General features: G+C 45.1%; 1 protein-coding gene across 1 annotated transcript in view; it reads right to left on the bottom strand.

Annotated features, from left to right (window-relative positions):
• Positions 1 to 2,263: 2,263 nt before the first annotated feature.
• ASB17 (ankyrin repeat and SOCS box containing 17) overlaps positions 2,264 to 24,068 on the bottom strand; it is a 117,423-nt gene continuing 95,618 nt past the window's right edge. The window contains exon 3 of the mRNA XM_069233216.1: positions 2,264 to 2,470. Coding sequence (XP_069089317.1) covers positions 2,264 to 2,470 — 207 coding nt within the window. The remainder of the gene's footprint in view (positions 2,471 to 24,068) is intronic.

Raw genomic sequence — 24,068 nt, 5'->3', positions numbered from 1 at the left:
TTGGAGAGTGCTTTGTAGCTTGGACTTAGTTGCTCTTCACGATCTCAAGAGCAAGGGTCCCCCCGGTAAATCTATCTCAGAGAGCTATGCAGTGGAAAGGGGAGCTCAGCAGGGCTGCCCGCTCTCGCCTCTCCTTTTTACCCTTGCCATAGAGCCTCTCACTTGTCTTGCCCAAAGGGATTAGGTTTATAGAGGCATACGGGCCATGGAACATGATTACTACATCGCATTGTACACCAATGACCTCCTCTTATTCTTGGGGGACGCAGAGGCGGCCCTACGGGAAGTGAAAGACTTGCTGGACTGCTTAGGTTCTCTTTCAGTACTTTAGGTAAACTGGAAGAAATCTAGCCTATTTCCTACGGTGGCTGATAGGGCAGCTCCCCTTGATGTTGGCCCCCTGAGGAGAGTCGTGTCATCTCTCTTACTTGGGAGTGCACATTTACCACCACCCCTTGGACCCGATGGAGGGAAACGTGAGACACACATTAAGGGAACTCCACAGCAGCATGGCCTTCTGTGGCTCATTGCCCCTCTTGAGGGCGGCCTAAGGGCTTTACTAAAAATGATTACCTTACCCCGGCTCCTTTATTTCATTGTCACTCTCCCACTGTGGATCCCTGCACGTTCTTCAAAGAGCTGAACTCCTTACTTAAAGGCTTCCTATAGGGCTCGGGTCGACAAAGAGCAGCACTGACTACACTCCAGAGACCCACAACGGATGGCGGTATGGCCATTCCCAACTTCGAGTCCTACTACTTGGTGGGCCAATTACAATGGCTGACCAACTGGATAGCCAACCATACAACACCTGGTAAGGAGGTGGCCCCCTTCACCCCAGATCTCCCAACCTTGACCTGGACGCTTCTTCATCTCTATCCTCCTTTTGATCCTAACTCTACAGACCTGAATGTTGCACCGCTGCTGGCTGAGATGGCTCCACAGGTTGGATTGCTCAATACCCTACGCCGCTGAGATCCCAATGCGGTTCTTGGCAGAGGTACCCCGTGGAGGGGATTGGAGAGGACTTTCAGATTGAGCAGAGGCAGCAGCGACCACCATGGGAGCCCTGTATGAGGTGGACGCCTTCCTGCCATTTGAGGACTTCTGAGCTATTTAAAAAATAGTTACATACTGGGCTTTCAGCTAGACATCATCCAGTAGTCTGTGGTTGGTGTCATTCACATGTTTCTTCTAAATGCTCCAGTATACACTAAGAGGCAATGTATCAGCCCACTTCAGACATTGGATGAGTTCACTTGCTGCACTTTCACAAACTAAAACATACAAAAAGTGATGGATGAAATGTTTGAATTAATCTCAGCCACTGGTAATTACTTGGGCTGCATCCCAGTCCATCGCTATTTAGCACACCATGCCTCCTTGGTTTGGACCCAGCTATATGCAAATCAGTCTTGACCCGGCTTCAATGGGAAAAGTTCAGCCCAAATTGCCGAGCCAAGTCTTCCCTGAGCCAGAACACAAGCTACCCAGCACCGTTTCCACCCTTGTTATGAGCTCATCAGCTGGGGCTACCTTGGTTCCATCACTTTTTGTATACTTTAATATGACTCCCTTTCACAAGCAACATATCCATACACAAAGTAGTTCCCTTCAGTGCCAGGGAGTACTATGGCATTGTCTGGTTTGTTAGAGACCAAAAAAACGTTTGTGCCTGTAGCAAATGATTTTTTTTAGATTGATGAGGAGTCGGCGAATTCCAGAACAATGACGTTAAGCCAAAACCATGACATTAAGCCAAAACCATAACTAAACAAGAATTGTGAAAAGGCTGGCAGCTAACACCAGACCTATTGGCTTTGCCAATTCATGTTCTAGAATTGTAGCAAGATTCGCAAAAGCCACAGATTCGTCCTGAATGCTAAAAATTAACACGAAGTTGTATGTGGTGTCGGACATGTAGGCTCGCTGCATATAAATGAGCTCTTTATTGCGATGTCTATATAATACCCCGTAGGCATCACAACATGCCAGGGTTCCCTACATACATGCAGGCTGTGGGTCCTTTCTGAGCTCAAGGAGTCAGTGATTGAAGGTCTCTCGCCACCCTAACTCCCTCTTCAAACCTGTTTAAAATATCTGGGATTTAACACCTGAATTACAACATTTTCGATTAACCTAGTGGTTCTTTAAGCAAGAAATAAGAAGCATTTCGTAATCAGTTTATTAATGAATATCACGCTGAGCTGGTTAAAAATGCAGTTCTAACAGAAATCCGAATAGACGACATACTGATTGGTCATCACTTTTCTAAGTTCAAATAGTGTTGCAGTAAAACTGGAACTGGTAGAATAAATATGCCATCTGGAAGCATATTTTTGGTAAGTAATTGATTCCTTATTGTCACTCGGCAGAGATGAAGGAGTTCACAAGTTGCTGCGTACCTTGCTGGAGGAATGTAATCTAACCAGTTTGAAACGATTGGGTGTCGTCCAAAATGCTGTTGTCGCTAAACGAGATAGCAATAATAATTAATTTTTAGGTTTTGAACACCAAATAAGGCAAGAAAAACACACATCTCAACTGGCTTTTACAAAACTTTGCTCGTTTCATTACCATATTATTTAACGCTATTAAAGCACTTAACCGTTCTACTCATATTAGTGAAATAAACGTGCTCTGGGAACACATTTGAGCGGGTGTCATCCAACCAAAGCACCGTCTAATCCGACAGAATTATAGTAAAAATCGTGGCTGTAAAGAGGTTTTGTGAATATTTATATAAAATCGTTCTTTCTTAAAATGATAGTGCCCTTGCCATGGGTTTAATGTTTCTTTGATGTAGAGAAACATCTTAAGGATTTTAGGGGGCTGGAGACAAACGTATTTTGGGGGCCCCTGTTCAGAACAGCTTAGACTTTATGATCCAATTTCAGCTCTTTCATACCCTATTTGGCCAGGTCACTGACAGTGCGGAGGCATACTGGTCCAGATTCTAAATGTGTTTACATCTAATATTCAGGGATAGTGACAAGTTATTTTAATATTGTAACACAGCTCACTAATATTACTGCAAATAATCTCTGTGACGCCCTCAAGTTTCTTGTATGTGAGGTCCCCTGTTTTGAACTGGTGGAAACTTTTGAATGGAAATTGCATGAAACATAAGGACATTTATTTTCAAAATGGCTGTAGTAGACTCTCCTACATTACCCACATCAAAAATAAAGAAAAACTGTATTTTCAAAAGCGCTGTTTAAGAATTATTCAAGTTCATCAGGGCAAGACTCTCTGCAGAACAGAGTTGGCTCTATCAGGGGGTCACCTGAAAGCCTTGGGGCCCTTGGCAAGAGCCATCTTTGCCCATGCTTTAAAACGTTTCTTTTTAAAAAATGTCTACAGTGACCAGAACCGCTCCGACACTATTTCGGGAGACTCTCTAGTGAGACTAGGGTGACCACCTGATGTAAGGCCAATGTCAACTTTTTTAACAATCCTGAACTTTTACCTAAAAATCATTGCTTTCTGGTAAGGTAGTCTAATTAGTTCACTAACACACTAAAGTCCATGACTGTCCATACATTGTTCGACCTTGAAGGAGGTGGTCACCCTAAGTGGGACATGTGCCAGCCAATTGCTATTGTGACGACAAGGTTAGCCGAGGCAACTTAATATACATTTAATTAAAGGTGCCTAGCGGAAGCAGGCTGCTGAGCCTTCTGCTATTAATGGGTCATTTTCTGTTTCCTTGTATTAACTACTTTAAATAAGTGTTGAATGACAGCTGGGTTAGTGCTGTAGAGTGCAGGGCAGGTGGCTTTGTAATCTGCTCCCCGTGGTGTTGAAGGGGATGGGATGGATGGTGGGCCTTCCTGTATCTTTCGCCACACTCCTATTTTTCCTCCCAATGGTGGAAATAGTTAATTAAAATCACTGCCGATTACAATGAAGCACCACAATTCTTGCAGATGTCTTGGTGGGCCTGCAAGATATGTCTACCAGTGCTAAGCCTTTAGCTCTGGGTTTTGAGCATGATTGGTGATTGCGTATGTCTTTTTGTGCAAACTGCTAAGTGAATGGGTTTCAGAATTTGTCAAAGCGTGGATGAACGATAGAGTGCATGAATGAATAGATGGATGAGTATCTGGTTTGGTGACTGGATGAGTGATTGGATGCATAGATGACTGAATGACTGAATGAATGCTTTGGTGATTGTGCACATTGATGGATGCGTGACTGTATGTATGGATGAATGACTAAGCAAATATATGCAGATAGCTACATGAAGGAATAAGTGTGTGCACGGATGGAAAAAAGATAAACTAATGAGCGAACACACTGGTGGATGAATGAGTAAGATGCTGTGGGTGTATATAAAATTTGAATGACACATGTAACAAAATAATGCATGAAGGAGCTTGACCCAATGCCTCACACAGCCTCATTCAATATCATCTCTCACCTCTTCCTCATCCAATGCCTCCTTCACAAAACCGGCATGCACAGACTCTCTCTGTCTCTGGATCAGCTGCTTCCTCACTGGGCTCACCCAATTGGTCAGCCTGATGCATTACACTTCTCCGTCTGCCAACTTGATCTACTGAGCCCCCCGAAGGATCCTGCCTCAGCCCCACGCTATTCAATGTCTACATGGCACTGCTTGCCAACATCATCCAAGCCCATAGAATTAGCATCATCTTGTATGCCCATGACATCCAGCTCATTCTCCAATGACACTTTCAACACCCACACAAAATTTGCCACCTGCATGTCGAAGTCGCCAATGGAATGAAAACCAGCTGTATAAGACAGAGGTGGTATTCTTTGAAAAAGAGACCTTGCTATGGACCCCAGTCTGGTTGCCAAGCCACCTAGGACCATCACTCAACATGCCTAAATTATTTAGGAACCTAGGAACAGTGGTGGGCAATCTACTCTCAATGACTAGCCAGATTAACATGGTTGCCTTATCCTGTTTCCACACCCTCAGAAAAACCTCTAAATGGCTCCCGCTTAACAAAGCGTCTCATAGACCATGATTACCAGCAAGCTGGACTATAGCAATGCACTCTATGTTGGCATCAGTGCACATATTACAATGAGACTAGAGATCATCCAAAAGGCAGCATCCAGGCTCACACTCAAACTCCCACATCACAACCACATCTCCACATATCTCAAAGAGCTCCACTGACTCCCAGTGCACAAACATGCACTCTTCAAGCTCCTCAAAAACACATATAAAACCCTACACAACCAACACCCTACATACTTAAAAAATGGCATCCCCTTTCACACTCCTGCGAGAAACTAATGCTTGGCCAGCCTTCTTTTCTCCACATCCCTCACATCCAGCTAGCCAAAGCCGGTGGGTGTGTATTCTTACACCTGGCCCTCAATGCTTGAAAATGACCTACCCCCTGCACAGTAGAGCCACCAGCTAAGTCCCTCAAATGTTGCAAAAATGGAAAACCTAGTTCTTCCAATAGGTTTTAGCCAAGACTAACCAAACCTTCTTCAGACTCCAGAATACCCTTCTGAGTGATACATGCCGTACAAATAAACATTACATAACATATGATGTAATGTGACCCAATCCAAAATGTGACTGACACTTGTCTTCATTTCATGAGCTCTGAGAGATATGTAAAGCAATCACACATTACCTAAAAATATTTTTAAATGGAAATAAACTCCCTTACACCAGTGGTTTAAATGTGTCCTCGTAGGTATTCAACTCGCATATACACTTACTGGTGGTAATTAAGGGAACCCCTTAGCTTGAAAAATAATGTGCACATTTAGTTGTGTGTATTTTTTCAAACCTAGAGCATACTTTGTAATTTTTAATTTCATGAACTCCCCTTGAGTTTGTGAAACCTTTTGAAGCCTAATCACATCTATCAGTCTACAAGATTCAAACTGTTTGCAAGCTATGAAATACCAGCTAATGATCTGCAGATATAGATCCAGGAGCGGAAGGGGCGGGGCGGTACACGGGGATTTCCGAATAAAAATTAAATGAATGAAAAAAAATATACACTTGCTGCTGCCACCACACCGCTCCATCCACTTCTCTGCTGCCGGCACAGGCTCCCACCCTGCCCTGTGGCCAATCCCAACGCTGCTCAGAGCAGTGTTAGGATTGGCTGGGAGCACCAGGCCAGGGTGCTCCCAAGCAGACTGTGAGCCTGTGCATGCTCCCTCCTGACGGGCAACTGTGTTGCTGGCCTGGAGAGAGCCTACTATTCATGTGTGTTTGGCCAGCCCGAGATAGCCGGCCAAGCATGCATGCGCACTGAGCGGGAGTGCGGTGCACTCCCCATCACTGCTTGTCACACCCATGGCCCCACCCCTTTACAAGAAAACGATAATAAACACTGTTTATTATCATTTTCTTGTAAAAGTTTTGCAGCTTCCGCTGCTGGCAGGAGGGCAATGCTCCTCCGCCCTAATGGATGAGATGCCCCTCTATAGATCTCCCCCTGAACTGAGGGGCATATTTGCAAGCCCCTAGCACCACCTTGCGCCACCCTAGCTTCATTTACAACATTTCACTGTGCCATTTTTTCCTTAAGTTTTAACACCTGCTCATAGCAGGTGTTAAAATGGCACACCTATTTTAATCAATGGGACTCCCTGTGCTTGCTGCACTAGCATCAACATTTTTTACACTAATGCAGCAAAGCGCCCCAATAGCATCAAAAATGTTGACACTATTGTCCTAACAACAGCCATGGTGTTCCATATTGTATATAATGTGCAACCATGGTGTTGTTCGGTGGGGCGATGCAAGAAAAGTGGTCCATCAGAACCGATGCACCCCTTTCTTGTAAATATGTGTCTCATCATAACTATGTCTTCTGGAGAGAAGTTAGGTACTTGTGAATTCTTGCAATCTACTGTTATTTTAGCCCTGGGAGTAACTGCAATTTTCTTTTACAGTTTTATATAGCGGGAACATGGCCAAAGGGTATTGCAGTGCTTTACATGAGCACCTGCTTACATTACAAGAGGTTCGATTCCTTTCTGTTTTTCTTTAGGCATGGGGAAATTAAGTGATTTGTACAGAATTACAGGACTTTGGGCAGATGCCAGTACTCAAACCTGGCTCCCCAGTTCGAATGTCAGAAGGCCTGGCTTTTGTGCCGCATCTGCTTCTAATGATCTGGCTTATTTCTCATTTTTATTTTCCTCAGTATGGGTTATGTTTTTTGGGGGGGGGTACTCTCACTATGTCTTCATTCACAAATTATGAGTTATGTTCCGTATTTATATTTATCTTGCGTGGTATGTCAAGAGAGAATACGGACCTCTGCTCGCCTGTTGGAACCAGCTTATGTCTCGTTCCCATTCCCCTTAAGTCCCAGAGCCACATACAGGATTTACTTCTTGGAAATTATGTTTAGTAAATGTATTGGTTCAGGAAGAACGAGTGTGGGTTATCATCAGCTCACTACACCCCTGTGGACAACAGCTTAGTGGGACAAGCTATTATACTGGCACATGCCCCTTTACGCACAGTGATTCTTTCATCCCGTCATATGGTGACTCTCAGATTTGCACAGCTGTGTTTCAGTGTGGAAGAGTCACTAATATGTCAAAAGAACGGCGGCTTGAGAGAACTGGAATTGTGTCCCTTTTCATGCCAGACATGACTGTGCCAGACCAATTCTGACAGTGAAGCAGCATGCATGACTACATCTTGCAATATGATGCTTAGGCAGCTTGGACAGAGGGTCATACAGTACTTAAAGATGAGTGGGCACCAGTGGACATCTGTCAAGAGTGAATGCACCCAAAGCACAGTTTGGTGGGACTGGCGACTACCGGGATGCTTACAATAAGGCACAGTGTCAAGATGATTACTGAATAAACGGTTTGAATGAAACAGGAAGATGTCACATTTCTGTCAGGAAGACAGACGTCAGCTCACTCAAATAACATGTGTGTGGTTGCATCCATTCTCATGATCCTGCTAGAGCAAACAGAAGGCATTCCATAGAAAGATATCACTAGGGGGTGTCAGGCATACATTGCAGTTGTACTCTCTGTGTGGCACAGTAGCTAGAGTGCCTCACGTCCAGTCGCTGCTTGCATCGCATAAAAGGGGCGAGGCGGGGGCGGGGGCAGCACGACGGAGAGGGGCAGGGGGGACAAGAGGAGTGGGGAGCAGGGGGAGAGAGGTACATTATTTTTTTCTTTTTAAAAAAAATGAAAAACGTACCTCGTCTGCCGACTCGTGCTGCTCCTCTCCAGTGTCACTGCAGGCACAGGCTCCCAGCCTGCCCTGCACCAATCCTGATGCTGCACCAATCCTGATGCTGTGTTGCCGGGCTGGAGACAGCCTACTGCCCATGTGAGTTTGGCCGGCCCAAGCCGACCGGCCAAACACACATGAGCTCTGAGGGGAAGTGCTGAGCACTCCCCCCACTGCACGTCACCCCTATGGCCCCCCTCTTTCAGAACAAAAGGATAATACACCTTTTGTTCTGGAAGGTTTGCAGCTTCTGCTGCTGGCGGGGGCGACGCTCCCCTGCCCTTATGGAGGCACCGCCCCCGCTCAAGTCATGGAATGGAAGATATATCTGCCACGTGGCAGCACAACAACCATCCCACTCTCACACACTCATCATGAGCTAGGAAGCCTGGCATAAGCATATGACAGAGCTGCTCGTGCACTGAATAGATGCAATGGCACACCAATGCCAACAATCACCAGTAGGGACACACTGGGAGAAGCACTAATGATCAGGCACTCAGCTGCAGGGCCAACAGAGATCCTACTGACATGCACTTTTGGAAGTGACGTGCATACAAATCACAGACATCACTCCACTGCATCACCACTTGGCATAGTCTTAACAGCCTTAATGTTCTAAAAACGACTGTGAGAATGTGCGTCAATTATGTTTATGGTATCATTTTATTGCCATCTGGGTTGCAAGGGCTGGACTAACTCAGTACAAGGTAGGTTCCAAGGCATGCTTTCCTTTTCCTTCCTAATCTGATTCACCTCTCCCTGCTTCCTAGCTAATCCCCTTTGTCCTTTCTACAGCCTTTTCCTCATCAGAACATTCGGATCGGAGTCCCTTGATGCTTTTATGATGTTAACCCTAGAGATACTTAACAACTCCCAATACCCGCTACACTGCTGTCCAAAACTAAATCAGAGATGTAGCAAGAAAACACATGTAAAATGAGTTGCATAACAAACATAGAGACAAGGTAGTCAGAAGGAAGGTCCAAGGCAGTTGGAACAATCTGAAACCTATTTGATCTCTCTCTCTCTCTCTCTCTCTCTCTCTCTCTATCTCTCTCTCGCTCTCTCTCTCCCACCTACTCCCTCCCACTAATCACCCACTCCCTTCCCCTTTTAGGAATCAGGTGTTCCCTGCTTTTCTGGAGTGTGATACAGAAAGTATGACGTCGTAGAAGGGAGGAAGGTGGGATTAACCTTGAGATCTTTCCACCACAGTTGAAAGTGTCGTGGCATTGTTTCCCAGTAAGTTAAATTCAATCTCTTTTTATGATCCTAGCGCTGTCCATGTGACATCAGGGACTGTATATTCAAATTAGACCTCATACACAAACCATTTCTCTTTTTGAACCGGCTTAGGTATGATCATTTTTTTTCACAATATCCTGTGGGCTTTGGGTCAGCCTCTTTGAGGCAGTGGCCTCTTGACAGAAGACCCTTAAGCCATTGGCTTGAGACATTGTCAGTCACATCTTTGATTAGGTCATGGGACTGTTTTTATCTCGCCTTTTTCACTGTTTGGCTGAATCCATTCCACAACACTGGGACACACGAGGCACTATTTTACATCAGACAATTATGGTCAATCATAACTCTTTTTGTTACATACAATAAATTATCTGCATGCATGCATTTTATTCCTAAAACAATCACGTTTGTACTGCAGTATAAATTTTCCAGATGCTTTTGCCGGTGCTCGTGACTGCAGCTCCCAAACGTACATGCCAACTGATATTGGATGTGGAGGCCATCTTAGAACAGTATTGTACATAGCGTATAATTATTTTATTATTCAAAGATGGCCATTGCATTTAGAATTAGTGTAGCAACACTCTTGGAGTGTTATTTACGTAATGTATCGCTGCTTTACCATTCCAGGATGGCCATCACATCTAGGATAAATATAGTAGCCATCTTGTTTTGTCCTAGTTTTAATAGTGTGAGCTCGGTCTACCCTGTGTACTCTATTTGAAGCTTGTTATCTGCTGTTGACCATGCAAAGTTTATTCTTTTGGTTTAGATGATTACTGACAATGCAATCTTTGATGTTTTTGGACTTCGATTATTATGAGTTCCACAGCAGGCATGTGACTAGCCTATTGCAGTAGTTTACTTTACTCTAATCATTTTGAAGTTTGCTGTATGTTGATGGTTTGATTACAACTCCATACCTTTGAAATCTACCTTTGAAGGATAATGTTAGATCCATTTCCTATCCGTAAATGTTAACTCGATGAGTTGTGATTGTTAAGCTTGAAAGAATTGGGTATATATCATAAAACTTTGCAGAACACACATTGGTAAAACCAGTGGAGTTGGCCTTAACGTGGTCATGCATGCACATAGCATATATGCATGCCTGACTTTGCATGTTTTAGTACATTAACGCAAGACCTATTGGTTTTGTCAATGCTTGTTTTTCAAACATTTCCTCAGCATCTCGACCACATGACATAGTCACATCTCACCTACACAATGATGTGTGGAAACATATAACACCTTTTCGCTCACGAACGTCATAACCAATTAAAGAGTGTATGAAACATAACTGAATGCAGGATACATGAAGAATGTCAGCGTGCATTTAACTACCAGTACACTCTTATAGAAACATCAGATGGATTTTATGAGTGAGTAGAAACCGAAAATGTGTCAGAAAAAGGTGTATCTAGTTATGCCCAGGATGTAGGGGAAAAATGCTCTATTGTAACTGATGTATTAATGTACATTTGCCGCAGTTGGCGACTCATAAACACTGTTATTCACACATTCCACAAATGTCAAGTCAGCAACTGAATGGTGCATGTCATGCGGTCATGCGTTGACTGACAACTGTAGCAGTTGACAGGTAAAAAGCCTCATAATCCCTATTTCACAAATCATGTAACAATCAGATTTTTTAAACTAATTTCGACACTTTTCAGATCAATGCTAGTTAGAAAAATAATTTAAAATGTTGGCAAAAAGTAAATGCACACAATCCATACATTAAAATAACAGTATCTATGTCTGGGTGTGTTAAGTCAGACACGCGCAAAAACGATTTAAGCACGAACAAAATGTAGCCTTAGAGAATGTTCAAATGGAACCTAGAACTGTTACTGTTCTACACATAATCAGAACAGTAACATTTTCTACGTGTGTGCATGTGCAACAGGACTGTTTTTTTTTAACCTGTACAATCTTTAGAGTAGGTTCAAGGATCCAATGGGCCTTTCACCAGGGTGTCTCAACCGTCCAAAATAATCGGATTTAATGTAGAAACTCCTAAAAACAGCTAAACTAACCCCCTCCCCCCATGAAGGAGATTATTGACTATAGTAGTGTAGGCATTCCCCAATTGTAGGCTCCGGGAGTGGTGTGGACTTCCCCAAAATGAATACATTGGAGATTTAGTGCAGAAACTGCAAAATGGTTTAATCAAGGAGGGGTTAAATCCCTAAATGTGGGTGGATTGTGGAGGTGGACATGGCATTCTCAGTGGAAGGTGCATGGTCCTGAAGGAGTGGGGGTCAATTGAGATGGGATGTATGTCAGAAGAATGAATAAAGGGGTCATTTTGACCTCTACAGATGTTCTTCTATACTCTCTGAGTGGCGGAGGCCATGTGGCAGATTGCTCTCCATATTTTAACTCTGTGTATTTATGTCAATGCAACAGGAGCAGTTTTAGTCAGAAATGGACTCCCAGGCGGGCCATCATGCCATGGCAGTCCACTCTGTATTATTTTTGTTTCTCAGATACAAACTCTTGAATTGGGCCTTTGTTTCCAAATGATGTAACATCCAAGGAGTTTACCCTCCCTATGGCCATTTATTACTTTTCCTGCCAAGGACCACCATACCTAGTCCTTAGCAGGCTACATATGCATCAGAAGGTCTGTATTAATCAGGGTGGGCTTTTCGATGAATTGACTGAGAGGCCATGTCACAGATTTGCCACTGGTCAAAGATTTTCGATGGTAGAGCCAGGAGAGGCTACTTGTGGTACTATACATCTAAATGAGGTAGAGAAACTGCAAATATATTGGAATGGGAGTCTCACCTATGTTTTCTTCTGTGAAGTCTATAATTTTCAAGAACCATTTTCATTGTTGACCATACCTATTTTGATGGACTTTATCTATGAAGAACCTGTTTTTTTGGTCAGTGATTTTCTCTGTGCCCAGCAATATTCCAACATCAATTCCTTTTCCAGATTTTCAACCAGTCGAGCTACATACATTCAAATGTGTCAAAAGTCTAGAAGAAAAGGGCACTTATGTGTTAATGCATTATCCCATAAACTCAGGGTGGATAAAAGCCTTTGACCCATCAGGCACCAAGTTTTGCAAAATTGTGCAAAGCTGCATTCCATTGGATCCTTACCTGGTTTGCCTGTCAGAGACGTGCTTCCGTACAACCGTTAGAGACACCTCAGTATTTATTATCAAGTTGTAGAGTTTTCAAAGCGGATCTATTTGTTGATCGGGAAATGCCTTGTGCAAGACCAGCCAGAACACCGAGTGCACTGTTTTTATTTGTTTTATAGCTACCATTGCACTACTCCTGACAGTATCTGTTTAACCTTGTCTGCCTGTCCCTTTGAGATTTTCATTATTTGTGCTCTTTGTATGTATTAATTTTAAAATTGGTTATCTTTCTTTTGTCACTTAAAAAAGACTGCAAAACGCCTGAGATGATTTGTAGATTTTCAATCAATAATAGGATATCTTTATCGTCCCTTATTTCAGTATGTTTTGGATTGCAGTTTGCAAGGTAACATGTACTTTTCTCAGAAAACTTTTGCTGTTCTTTTAGATTAACCATTTGCCCTTGTTACTATGATTATCTTTATCTATGCTGTTATTTTCATTATTTCTCAGGCTTGCAACATGCCCTTTTCCTGAAGTTTCTTCTCTTTCTCGTAGTTACTAACTTTGCCTGTGCTGCTTGTTCACTTTTGTAATTCTGGTAGTGATGCACATTATATTTCCTTCGCCAGGAGCTTAAATGGGTAATGCGTTTGCATCATTTATTTTCTTAGGTTTCTTGTTGGGATAGAAGAAGCTATAAGAATCTCTCTTCTCTGAAAAAAGAAACCTTTATTATGAAGGCTTTAAACATTTAGATCCAAATCCACATTGACTAGAACACGATCCGAGACAATGAACACCCTCAACAGGGCCACACATATTATCAAAATAGTGAGTTACTGGGGAAATATAGTCCATGGCAGCAAAAGGGTAATAAAAATGTTAAAAAATGTAATCGCACACTACCACTTCCACGGATTCGCATTAGGCAACGGGACTGCCCACCTAGATTACTTTCAGCAGAATCTGAATTTCTATGTCAGTAATTTCACTGCGGAGGTCACAAAGTCTGATTTACATGTATCTCTTCTATTGTGAGTGTGGGGATTTTACCTCAACATGAAATGTTTTGAAACTTTACCTATTGTAGTGTTCTCTTTCTCTGTGTATTCTTTTGAGAATGTTTATGATCACATTGATTCGAGTTGGACCTGAGAAGGAAGCTGTAAAGATGACGATGAGATTATCCTGTATTCACGCTTCAGTACTCCTGTGTTACGTCTCAATAAGAACGAATCGCCTTTTTTAGCATATTGTCAGGGAACTATTGTTGGAGACGGGGTCAAAGGCCACCGCAATTGTCATCAATTTCCCAGCCCAGCCGTGTTTATCATAGAAATCTGCATCATGTGTTTAACTTACTCCTTTGCATGATTAAAAGTGTCAATCAGAACTCTGACTGCTTTGGTCTTTACAGAGTCCTTTATTATTTGCCTGGCATGTCTTGTTTTATCACTTCATTTGATCTTTTTGAGTAGATACTTGCCTTTCAAGCACACCAATTAAGTGGAGATAAGTCACATAGGGGGTCATTCCGACCCCGGCGGGCGGCGGGCACCGCCCGCCGGGCGGAGACCACCAAAAGACCACACCACGGTCAAATGACCGCGGCTGTCATTTTGACTTTCCCGCTGGGCGGGCGACCGCCAAAAGGCCGCCCGCCCGCCCAGTGGGAAAGCACCAGCAACGATGAAGCCGGCTCCGAATGGAGCTGGCGGAGTTGCTGGTGTGCGACGGGTGCAGTGGCACCCGTCGCGATTTTCAGTGTCAGTTGCAGACACTGGAAATCTTAATGGGGCCCTGTTAGGGGGCCCCACGACACCCATTCCCGCCAGCCTCTTCCTGGCGGTGTAAACCGCCAGGAACAGGCTGGCGGGAAGGGGGTCGGAATCCCCATGGCGCCGCCTTTGAGGATTCCCTGGGGCAGGGGAAAATCGGCGGGAAGCTGCCGGTTTCCCTTTTCTGACCGCGGCTTTACCGCCGCGGTCAGAATTGCCCCTGAATCACCGCCAGCCTGTTGGCGGTGCTTCCTCCGTCCCCGGCCCTGGCGGTCCATGACCGCCAGGGTCGGAATGACCCCCATAGTTTCTCTTTTTGGAGCTTAATCTTTTAATTGCTAAGCTACCTATTAGTTTAAGGCTTCAAATTGTGAATTTGCTAATCAGAGTACTCATGTCACCAGTCCTGACAGGGTTGGATTAGTAAGGACCGACAGGTCTTGACCTCAAAATGCATTTTTTTTTTCTCCTGGTCTGCATCAGTTTGTCCCACCTCTCTCTCACACCCAAGATCAGCATTCCCCCTAAACACAAACCCATTACCTCCAGTATTTAAAATCAGAATACTAATGGAATCATTTATGTCTTTATTTGTTTTTTAATGACTCAAGGTCTCTAGATGGGAAGCTAGCAGAAAAGCCTCTCCTGCAGGAAATATTTATTATCAAGTTGTTGCATGTGCTGTGGGAGCTTGTTCCACAGTTGTGTGCTCAGCACTCAGAAGGACACACCACAGGTCAAATTTAAGAAAAGTGGTGCAGCATCCAATGCAGTGCCACTTTTCTTGCACCCTTTAGCGCCCTCCTAATGCCACCATGTGTGCGCCGTATTTAACAAACGGTGCACCATGGTGGTAGTTAGGGAACTAGCGTCAACATTTTTGATGCTAGTTTGGCACTTTCCAGGATTAACGCCAAAAACATTGATGCTAATCCTGCAAAGCACATTGAGGCCCATTGAAACCAACGGTGTGCCTCCTTTTAATGCCTGCTTTGTGCAGGCATTAAAAATGCCACTAAAAATAGTGCAAAGAAATCTTTTAGATTTCATTGCGCCATTTTTTGGCCCCCCTGACGGGGAACACCCCCTTTGCATACATAATGCCTAGTGCAGGCATAATGTGGTGCAAGGGGTTACAAAGTGGCACAATGCATGCATTGTGCCACTTTGTAAATATGGCGTGGCATTTTTGCCATAATATCGCCACATTAGCGTAAAAAAATGATGCTAATGTGGTGATATATGGTGCTAGGCCCTCTTAAATCTGTGCCCAAGTATTCTTGGAATGAGAGACTGGAGACAGAGGGAGAGAGAGGCAAAGAGAGAGAAAGAGAAAGAGAGAGAGAGAAAGAGAGAGAGAGAGAGAGAGAGAGAAAGAGAGAGAGAGAGAGAGAGAGAGAGAGAGAGAGAGAGAGAGAGAGAGAGAGAGAGAGAGAGACTTTTCTGCCATATTCCGAATTACCCAAATGATCTTCCAGCACGAACAGGTAGGCACTGTTACCATAGTCTACCGGGGCCAGGATCATGGAACCAACTACTTAGGCACGTTCATCCTGTGGAATAAAGTTGAGCATCTTTCTCAGCAGCCTATCCACACACACACTTAGGGCATCATTACAAGTCGACTCGTGCTGGTGGTCGGGCCGCCAGCCATGCTGTGGTCCAAGTGCCACATTATGACCGCAGCAGTTGCTCTGCGGTCGGACCACCAGCACCACCAGGATTAGTTGTCCTGGCGGTCTGGCGGTCTGGCGGTCGTGGCGGTCCTAATCCACCAAGGCAGCGCTACAAGGGGATTATGACCCCCTTTTCTGCCAGCGATTTTATGGTGGTGACATGCCATGAAAAGGCTGGCAGAGAGGGGATGCAGGTGCACGTTGCTGCTGCTTTATAGACAGTGAACATTGCGACAGGTGCTGGTGCACCCTATGCACTACAGCATTGTCGACGGCTCTATTACAAGTCGGAGACAATGCTGTAGGCCATTTCCTGCTGGGCCAGTGGGCAGAAACTGAGGTTCTGCCCGCTGACTCAGCGGGAAACTCGTAATGGGCCCGGCGTGGAGGCTGCTACACTGGCGGCAACCTATCCATTGGGATTTCAGTGGACGGGCTTTTCCGTCTGCCGAAATCATAATCAGGCCCTTAATGTGGTAATTGAAAACAGTTCCCGATCAATTTATATACCCAAGTTTATATGTAAGTTAGCTGCTGTAGGCAGATTTCTATAGAGACTGGCCACAGACTCTCTCTCTGTCCACACTGACCGGTCCTCTCCTGCCACTAGGATCTCTGTCTTATGCCAGTGTCCAAGGCATCCTAAGCTTTCAGCAGCAAAATGATCAAACCTCAAAATTAGCCTTTGAAAGCGACAGGAAGCTCAAGGATCTGATTAGTTTCCTAAGAGGCCGGACAGAGATATTAAACAGGATAAGAAAAACAACGCAACCCTTTACATTCCACATTCAGTGTACAGCTCCATGAACCAAAAAGACAGTAGGGTCACTGTCTGTGTGCATTCGCTAAGAAACTATTTCAACAACTGTAGGACCAGACCAGAGAGTCTTGCTAAAGCAGCATGGTCAATCAAGATGAAAAGATTGGCCGAATAAAAGGCAGCAAAAGGTCCAGAAAAGGCAGTCCTGCTGGGGGCCTATGTCTCCTGTACTTCATAGCTCATCAAGGGTGGACAGATAGACAATATATGTGCTATGTCTGACTCCAAATCTTGCTTGTGATGTAGCAGATATGTTATTGCTACTTTGGCGCCACAGTAATCATCTATATGTGACAGAGTTAGCATTTTGTTATTTGAAATCCAAGCAATAACTGCGAAGTGGTGCACTAAAAGCATATAATAAAGTGCATTTACTGTAGAAAAGGGATTTTAAGTGATGTGGTATAGTCCTAAAATTTTATGTATAATCAATTAACTTGATTCCATTTTTTTCTTTATGATGAAATTGATAGTTTTCACTAAAACAATAATGAATTTCCAAAAAGAAATGTTTTAAATGTTGCATGCGAATGTGGAAAATGCAATTCTTTATTATTCTTATTGAAACGTATTAACAGAGTTATTTTGTTTTAAAACTACTGTAACATGAACACTGACAGAGCTTATTAATTATGATTTTATAATTTTAATGTTATATGTGCCTTACTTGAGATAAATCAATGTGCCATTGTAATTCACTTTAGTTAGCCTATGTGAGGCCTGCAAGGCCCTCTTTCATAAACGTGTAGAAAAATATTTAGTCATTCTTGGTAATGTGATATTCTTCAAGACTTCATTCCCATGAAATACAAGGCTGGAAATAGATGGCCTATTGTTATACCCATAGTGAGCCTGAGACAATAACCTTGAACCCTGTACATTGAGGAACTGTGGAAATAAACTATGTACAATTGTTTCAACCAGTACAGATGAGCTAAGATGTTTGCCTTTTCCATATTGGTAATGGGAATCTTTCTTGATGTTTCAAGTGAAGGTCATGTGATGGACTTAGGATAGTGAAGTCTTCTGATTGATGTCATGCAGCTGATGGACGAAACATCAATCACGTTGGTCTTTAATTTACCAACCCACAGTTGGATTAGCAGCATTCTTCTTGCTCTTCCCTTTAGGAAACATCCCCTTGGACTCTGAGAGATGCAGACCTCTCTACTCTCTCCCCTTCATTTCCAATGCTTTGTGAGACTTAGATTTTTCCCCTGACCCAAGAAGATGCTTAACTGAGCTTCTGAAATGCTGACACCTTCCCTTTTTAGATACATTTTGCCTACCTTGGTTGGTCACCTTTTGCACCAGATGTCGTTCTGTTCAAATTCTTTCTTTTTCTTTTTACTTTTTGAACTCATGTATTTCAGCCCAGCACATGCACATTTGTGATTTGCTAATCTGTAGGGATTCCCGTTGCCCTAGCTAGCTAATTTAAATATCTTTTACATTGCCTTCATGCTTAAAAGACCTGAACAGTGCTTGTTTTCAACTCATCAAGTAATTCTTTTGATGTTTTGTATTGTCTTTGTTAATTGTTTAGTCCTTTTGATGTTAGTTCATCTAAACCTTTTCCAATGCCCTGGTCAACCCATGGTGATTCTGTAGCTCTATAGTTTTGTTTTGAGAATGATATATTTAAACTTGAGCATGAGTCTGTAATAAAATCGTTAACCTTACTCCAGACTGGAGTTTTCCTTATATGGCCACATGGGTTATACTGTCATTTTGAATTGTCACTTGAGTTTTGATGCCCAACCTTTCTATCTGTTTATGCAGGGTAAAAAGGCCCTATGACCATGTTAAAAGCATAACTGAAAAATGCTTTACCAAATCTGGCAGGAGAGCATTGGTTCCTTCCACAAGGGGGAAGAAATAGATAGGCATAGTGGTAGTTCCCAAATTCCAGGAGCTAGGATTTTTGTCATGCAAATTGCCCACCCTGAGAATATTTGTCCCATGGTTCACTCTGAAGATTGATGGAGTTCCAATGTTGTTCCTTTGCAGTGGATGTGTGAGTATTAATAGGGTTTGTGCTTGTGTTGCTTTGACTATGATTGTGGTGAAGTGTGACATTGTGAAGTGTTTTGCGGTGTTTCCAAAGTTTTTTGTGATTATGGCACTTTTGTGCTAAGAAGTTGTGTTGGGTAACGGGTCAATTGTGGCCTCAGATCCCATGATGATGCACAAGGGCAACAGAAACTTGGTCAAAACATTGTCTGCAGTGTAAGGTGCTTGCCGTGAGACGTCGTAGAAAGTGTCAATAGTATTCCTTGAGTCAATATGGGTGGTTGGTATTAGTGACTCCTGAATGCACATGTAGGAACTGTGTCACCCAGAGTGAGATGCCTTGTTGAGTTTCATTTTTTATGTAATAGTAGAAGCATAGTCAGAAAGTGTAGCTCCCTACAGCTTTGAAATGTTTGGTTACCCTATCCTGTAGGGAGCAGAAAGGTTGTTGGTCTTTGCTCGCAATATTTAGTACTCATTTAGCATGAGTGATAGTGAGAGACATTGTAAAGGAGGGTGAGCTGCCGCGAGGAGTGAGACTGACGTCATTGTGGATCAGATTGGTACACGTCGGTTCTTGCGAAACCGTAATTGTGGACTACATCACAGAGTGTTACGCTGGTATTGGCTGTTATCACCGAAAAGAGAATTGTGAGTTACTTCCTGATAGTGAACAAAAAAACGCCTCCAAGACCTACAAAATTTAAAGCACTTAATATTTGGGAACATATGACTCATCAGAAACGGCGGTGAGAAAAGTCCGAGAGTAGAATGAAAAATACATGAAGGACTGTTGCAGAGGCAAGATGGGTTTTCAGCAAAAAGCTTGGAGAGCAGACATCATTGAGGGACCAAGGTTGTTTCCAGCCATTACTAGTTAAGAAGGAGAAATCTCTAAACCAATGACTAAGAAAAAGACAGAAAATGCAGAACAGACAACAGATACTGAAAAGAAAGTTGAAACCTATGAGAGTGATTTGGATGATAATCAGCTATTGTGAAATCATCCACCTCCATACAATTCTGAGCAGATAGGAGTGACAGGTGAAGCAGCAAGAAATGTTACCTTTGATGTACCTACTACACCTGTTGAACAGATCCCTAATCAGGTAGTGTCAGATTCAAATGCGAGTACTATGACTGACCTCCAGTACAAATCAACTAGTTCAGAGCTTTCCCACAAATCAGTCAGTGCAGAGTTCAAACACAAATCAGCCAGCACTGAGTTTTAATTCAAATCAGTCTGTGCAGATGTGTAAGGAAATGCCTCCTTGGCATGGTTACCCCCTACCTTTTTGCCTTTGCTGATGCTAAGTTTTAATTGAAAGTGTGCTGGGACCCTGCTAACCAGGCCCCAGCACCAGTGTTCTTTCCCTAAACTGCACCTTTGCTTCCACAATTGGCACAGCCCTGGCACTGACATAAGTCCCTTGTAACTGGCACCGCTGGTACCAAGGGCCCTGATGACTGGGAGGTTCGGTATCAAACTTCTCAACACAATAAATGCACACTGATGCCAGTGTGCAATTTATTGTAACATACACCCAGAGGGCATCTTAGAGATGCCCCCTGAATACCAATCCAGATTCCAATTGTAGGCTGACCAGTTTCTGGCAGCCTGCCGCACACCAGACATGTTCCTGGCCACATGGGGAGAGTGCCTTTGTCACTCTGTGGCCAAGAACAAAGCCTGTACTGGGTGGAGGTGCTTCTCACCTCCCCCTGCAGGAAGTGTAACACCTGGGGGTGAGCCTCAAAGGCTCACCTCTTTTGTTACAGCGCCCTAAGACATCCCAGCTAGTGGAGATGCCCACCCCTCCGGCCACTGCCCCCACTTTTGGCAGCAAGGCTGGAGAAGATAATGAGAAAAACAAGGAGGTGTCCTGAGCTGATGTGACCCCTGCCTTTAGAAATCCTCCATCTTGGGTTTGGAGGATTCCCCCAATAGGATTAGGGATGTGCCCCCCCTCCCCACAGGGAGGAGGCACAAAGAGGGTGTAGCCACCCTCAAGGAGAGTAGCCATTGGCTACTGCCCTTCCAGACCTAAACACATGCCTAAATTCAGTATTTAGGGGCACCACAGAACCCAGGAAATCAGATTCCTGCAACCTGAAGAAACAAGAAGGACTGCTGACCTACAAGCCTGCAGAGAAGACGGACGACGACAAGTGCTTTGGCCCTAGCCCTACCGGCCTGTCTCCGACTTCCAAAACCTGCAACCAGCGACGCATCCGACAGGGACCAGCAACCTCTGAAGCCTCAGAGGACTGCCTTGGACTAAAGGACCAAGAAACTCCCGTGAGCAGCGGCTCTGCTCAAAACCAGCAACTTCTTTGCAACAAAGAAGCAACTTCCAAATATTTCACGTTTCCTGACAGAAGCGTGAGACTTCACACCCTGCACCCGACGCCCCCAGCTCGAGATCCAGAAAACAAACACCACAGGGAGGACTCCCCAGTGACTGCAAGCCCATGAGTAGCCAGAGACTACCCCCCTGAACCCCCACAGTGACGCCTGCAGAGAGAATCCAGAGGCTCCCCCTGACCGTGACTGCCTGTAACAAAGGACCCGATGCCTGGACCCAGCACTGCACCCGCAGCCCCATGACCTGAAGGAACCGAACCTCAGGAGTGACCCCCAGGCGACCCTCTGCCTAGCCCAGGTGGTGGCTGTGCCGAGAAGCCCCCCCTGTGCCTGCCTGCACCGCTAGAGTGACCCCCGTGTCCCTCCATTGATTCCCATCTGAAACCCAATGCCTGCTATGCACACTGCACCCTGACGCCCCTGTGCCGCTGAGGGTGTGTTTTGTGTGCGTACTTGTGTCCCCCCCCAGTGCTCCACAAAACCCCCCTGGTCTACCTCCCTAGGACGTGGAGACTTGTAAGTGTCTTACTTACCTCACAATCTAACCTTTACTTACCTCCCCCAGGAACTGTTGATGTTTGCAGTGTCCACTTTTAAAATAGCTTTTCGCCATTTAAAAAAAGACTGTATATGATATTGCTTTTATTCAAAGTTCCTATCTTACCTGTGTGAAGTACCTTGCATTTTATGTGTTTACTTCAAATCTTGAACCTGTGGTTCTTAAAATAAACTCAGAAAATATATTTTTCAATATAAAAACCTATTGGCCTGGAGTAAGTCTTTGAGTGTGTGTTCCTCATTTTTTTCCTGTGTGTGTACAACAAATGCTTAACACTACCCTCTGATAAGACTACTACTCGACCACACTACCACAAAATAGAGCAGTAGAATTATCTAATTTTGCCACTATCTTACCTCTAAGGGGAACTCTTGGATTCTGTGCACACTATTTCTTACTTTGAAATAGTAAATACAGAGCCAACTTCCTACAAGAAGTGTAACCTAAATTAAATAGGACAAGACTTAAATACTGCTTTGGCAGGACAGAGTGCAGGAATTGCAGTTCCACAGAATCCAATAAATTGCATGAACCCAGATGCAAATACAGTCCCAGTGACAATAGGTCCAGTTGTTCCTTTCTACGCTTCAGGAATAACTGGGAATAATTCACACAAATTAAATGTCCCAAATGTTCAGAATATTCAAAATGTCCTGAATACCCCAACTGTTCCAAATGGTTTTGCATCAAACAGTGCACAGTGGGCGTGTTCTGGCCCTGAGTCATGATGGCCACCTGAACCGCGAGCTCTGCGGCGCAGGGCACGAGTTGGGTGTCCCACGGTGATCATAGGATGGGCGCTGGGGGCCACTGATGTCGGGAGACCCTCCCTTGAATGACTCCCAGGGGGCCCCGATACATCCTATGCCCTACATCATGCTGGGCTTCTGGGAGCCGATGTGGCCCGGCGGCGTGCACGCGAATAGAGAGCTGCGGCCTCGCATGACTCGGAGGCCTGGCTTAGAACGGGCGGCTCCCCGGACGCACCAGGCGTCCTGAGGGGGGGGTGCAGACGGACAGAGGCGACGAGCCCGGCAAAAGTGAGGGCCCACACTGTGAATTCGGCTGCATGCAGGTGCCTCCGCTTGCCCTGCCTTACTTACTGCCTTTCAGTTTCCTTGCCCCCTCGCTGATGAGCGGGAGATCCCTGGAGTGGCACCTGCAGCACTGTTTTTTGGAGCGCATTCGAGCAGGATTTTAACAGGGGCAGGGAGTTGCCGGCCTGATCTGTCCCTGCATCGGCACCGCCTGACCCTCCCCAGCCCAGGCGGTGGCCCAGGGGCAAGCTTTGGTGCATTGGTGCGGCTTACCAAGGCCTGAACGAGGTTGCTACAGGCACAAGGGGCACGGCAGAGCAACACTACTGAGGACGGACCCCTGGCTGGCAGAGCTGGACGGGGGCCTGTGACAGGATTGAGAGGGCTGACCTCTGTGAGGTGCGGAGAGGCGCGTGGCGAGGTGGGGCCTGGCTAGCCCCTTCAGCAAGCCGCTGCTCTCTCAGATGGGGCAGTGCTTTCTACCTTACATCTTGCGGACGTGACTGAGGTGGGGCCCCAATCCCATCAAGAGGAGGGGATCACATGCAATGCTGCTAACAGTGGGGGGCCTGTGCTGCCCCCACATTACTTCGGACCATAGAGATGGTGCGCTGACAATACTTGGGGAGTCGTCCCGGCGCTGATTCAACAAAGGGTCCTCTGGTCTGTCATTTCTCTCTCTGTTGGGCCATAAGCGACGGAGCCCAATGCCGCCCACCCCGCCATGGACCTTGGACTCTGGGCTTCTGCCTTCTGCCTTTTGATTTTGACCCTCAGACCCCTGATTGTAGGTGCCCCAGTGGATGCTTTTTGGACTTCGTCAGGCCCTGCGCCTCGGGAGACGCCTCACCTCCCTCTTCCCCACCCCCTACTCAGCTTCGCTCACTGGTCCTCCCTCATCTACCTTGCCATGGGGTGACACCCTCCCGACCCCTGCTTCTATTGGGGAGCTTGAGATGCCTGGTGGTAGGACGGTGAACAGGCAAACGGGAAGCCATCCCGGCAATTACTCTTCTCGGAAGCATTGTGCCACCAGAGAGATCCGCCTCCAGAGGAGAACCCTCTCACTCCACCTAGCAGTATGGTGGACACCGCACAGGGTGTGACCATGGATCGCATCCTGCAGGAGATATCGGCGGTGGGTTGCAAACTCGAAGGTATGGACAGTGCCATGGCCTTGTTGACGGCAGAGACAAAATCCATGCGCTTGTACATCGCAGGCTTTCAGTCACAAGTTACAGGTCT

The sequence above is a fragment of the Pleurodeles waltl genome, chromosome 4_2, assembly GCF_031143425.1.
Source record: "Pleurodeles waltl isolate 20211129_DDA chromosome 4_2, aPleWal1.hap1.20221129, whole genome shotgun sequence".
Lineage (NCBI taxonomy): Eukaryota > Metazoa > Chordata > Amphibia > Caudata > Salamandridae > Pleurodeles > Pleurodeles waltl.
This window is presented reverse-complemented; position numbering and strand designations above follow the sequence as displayed.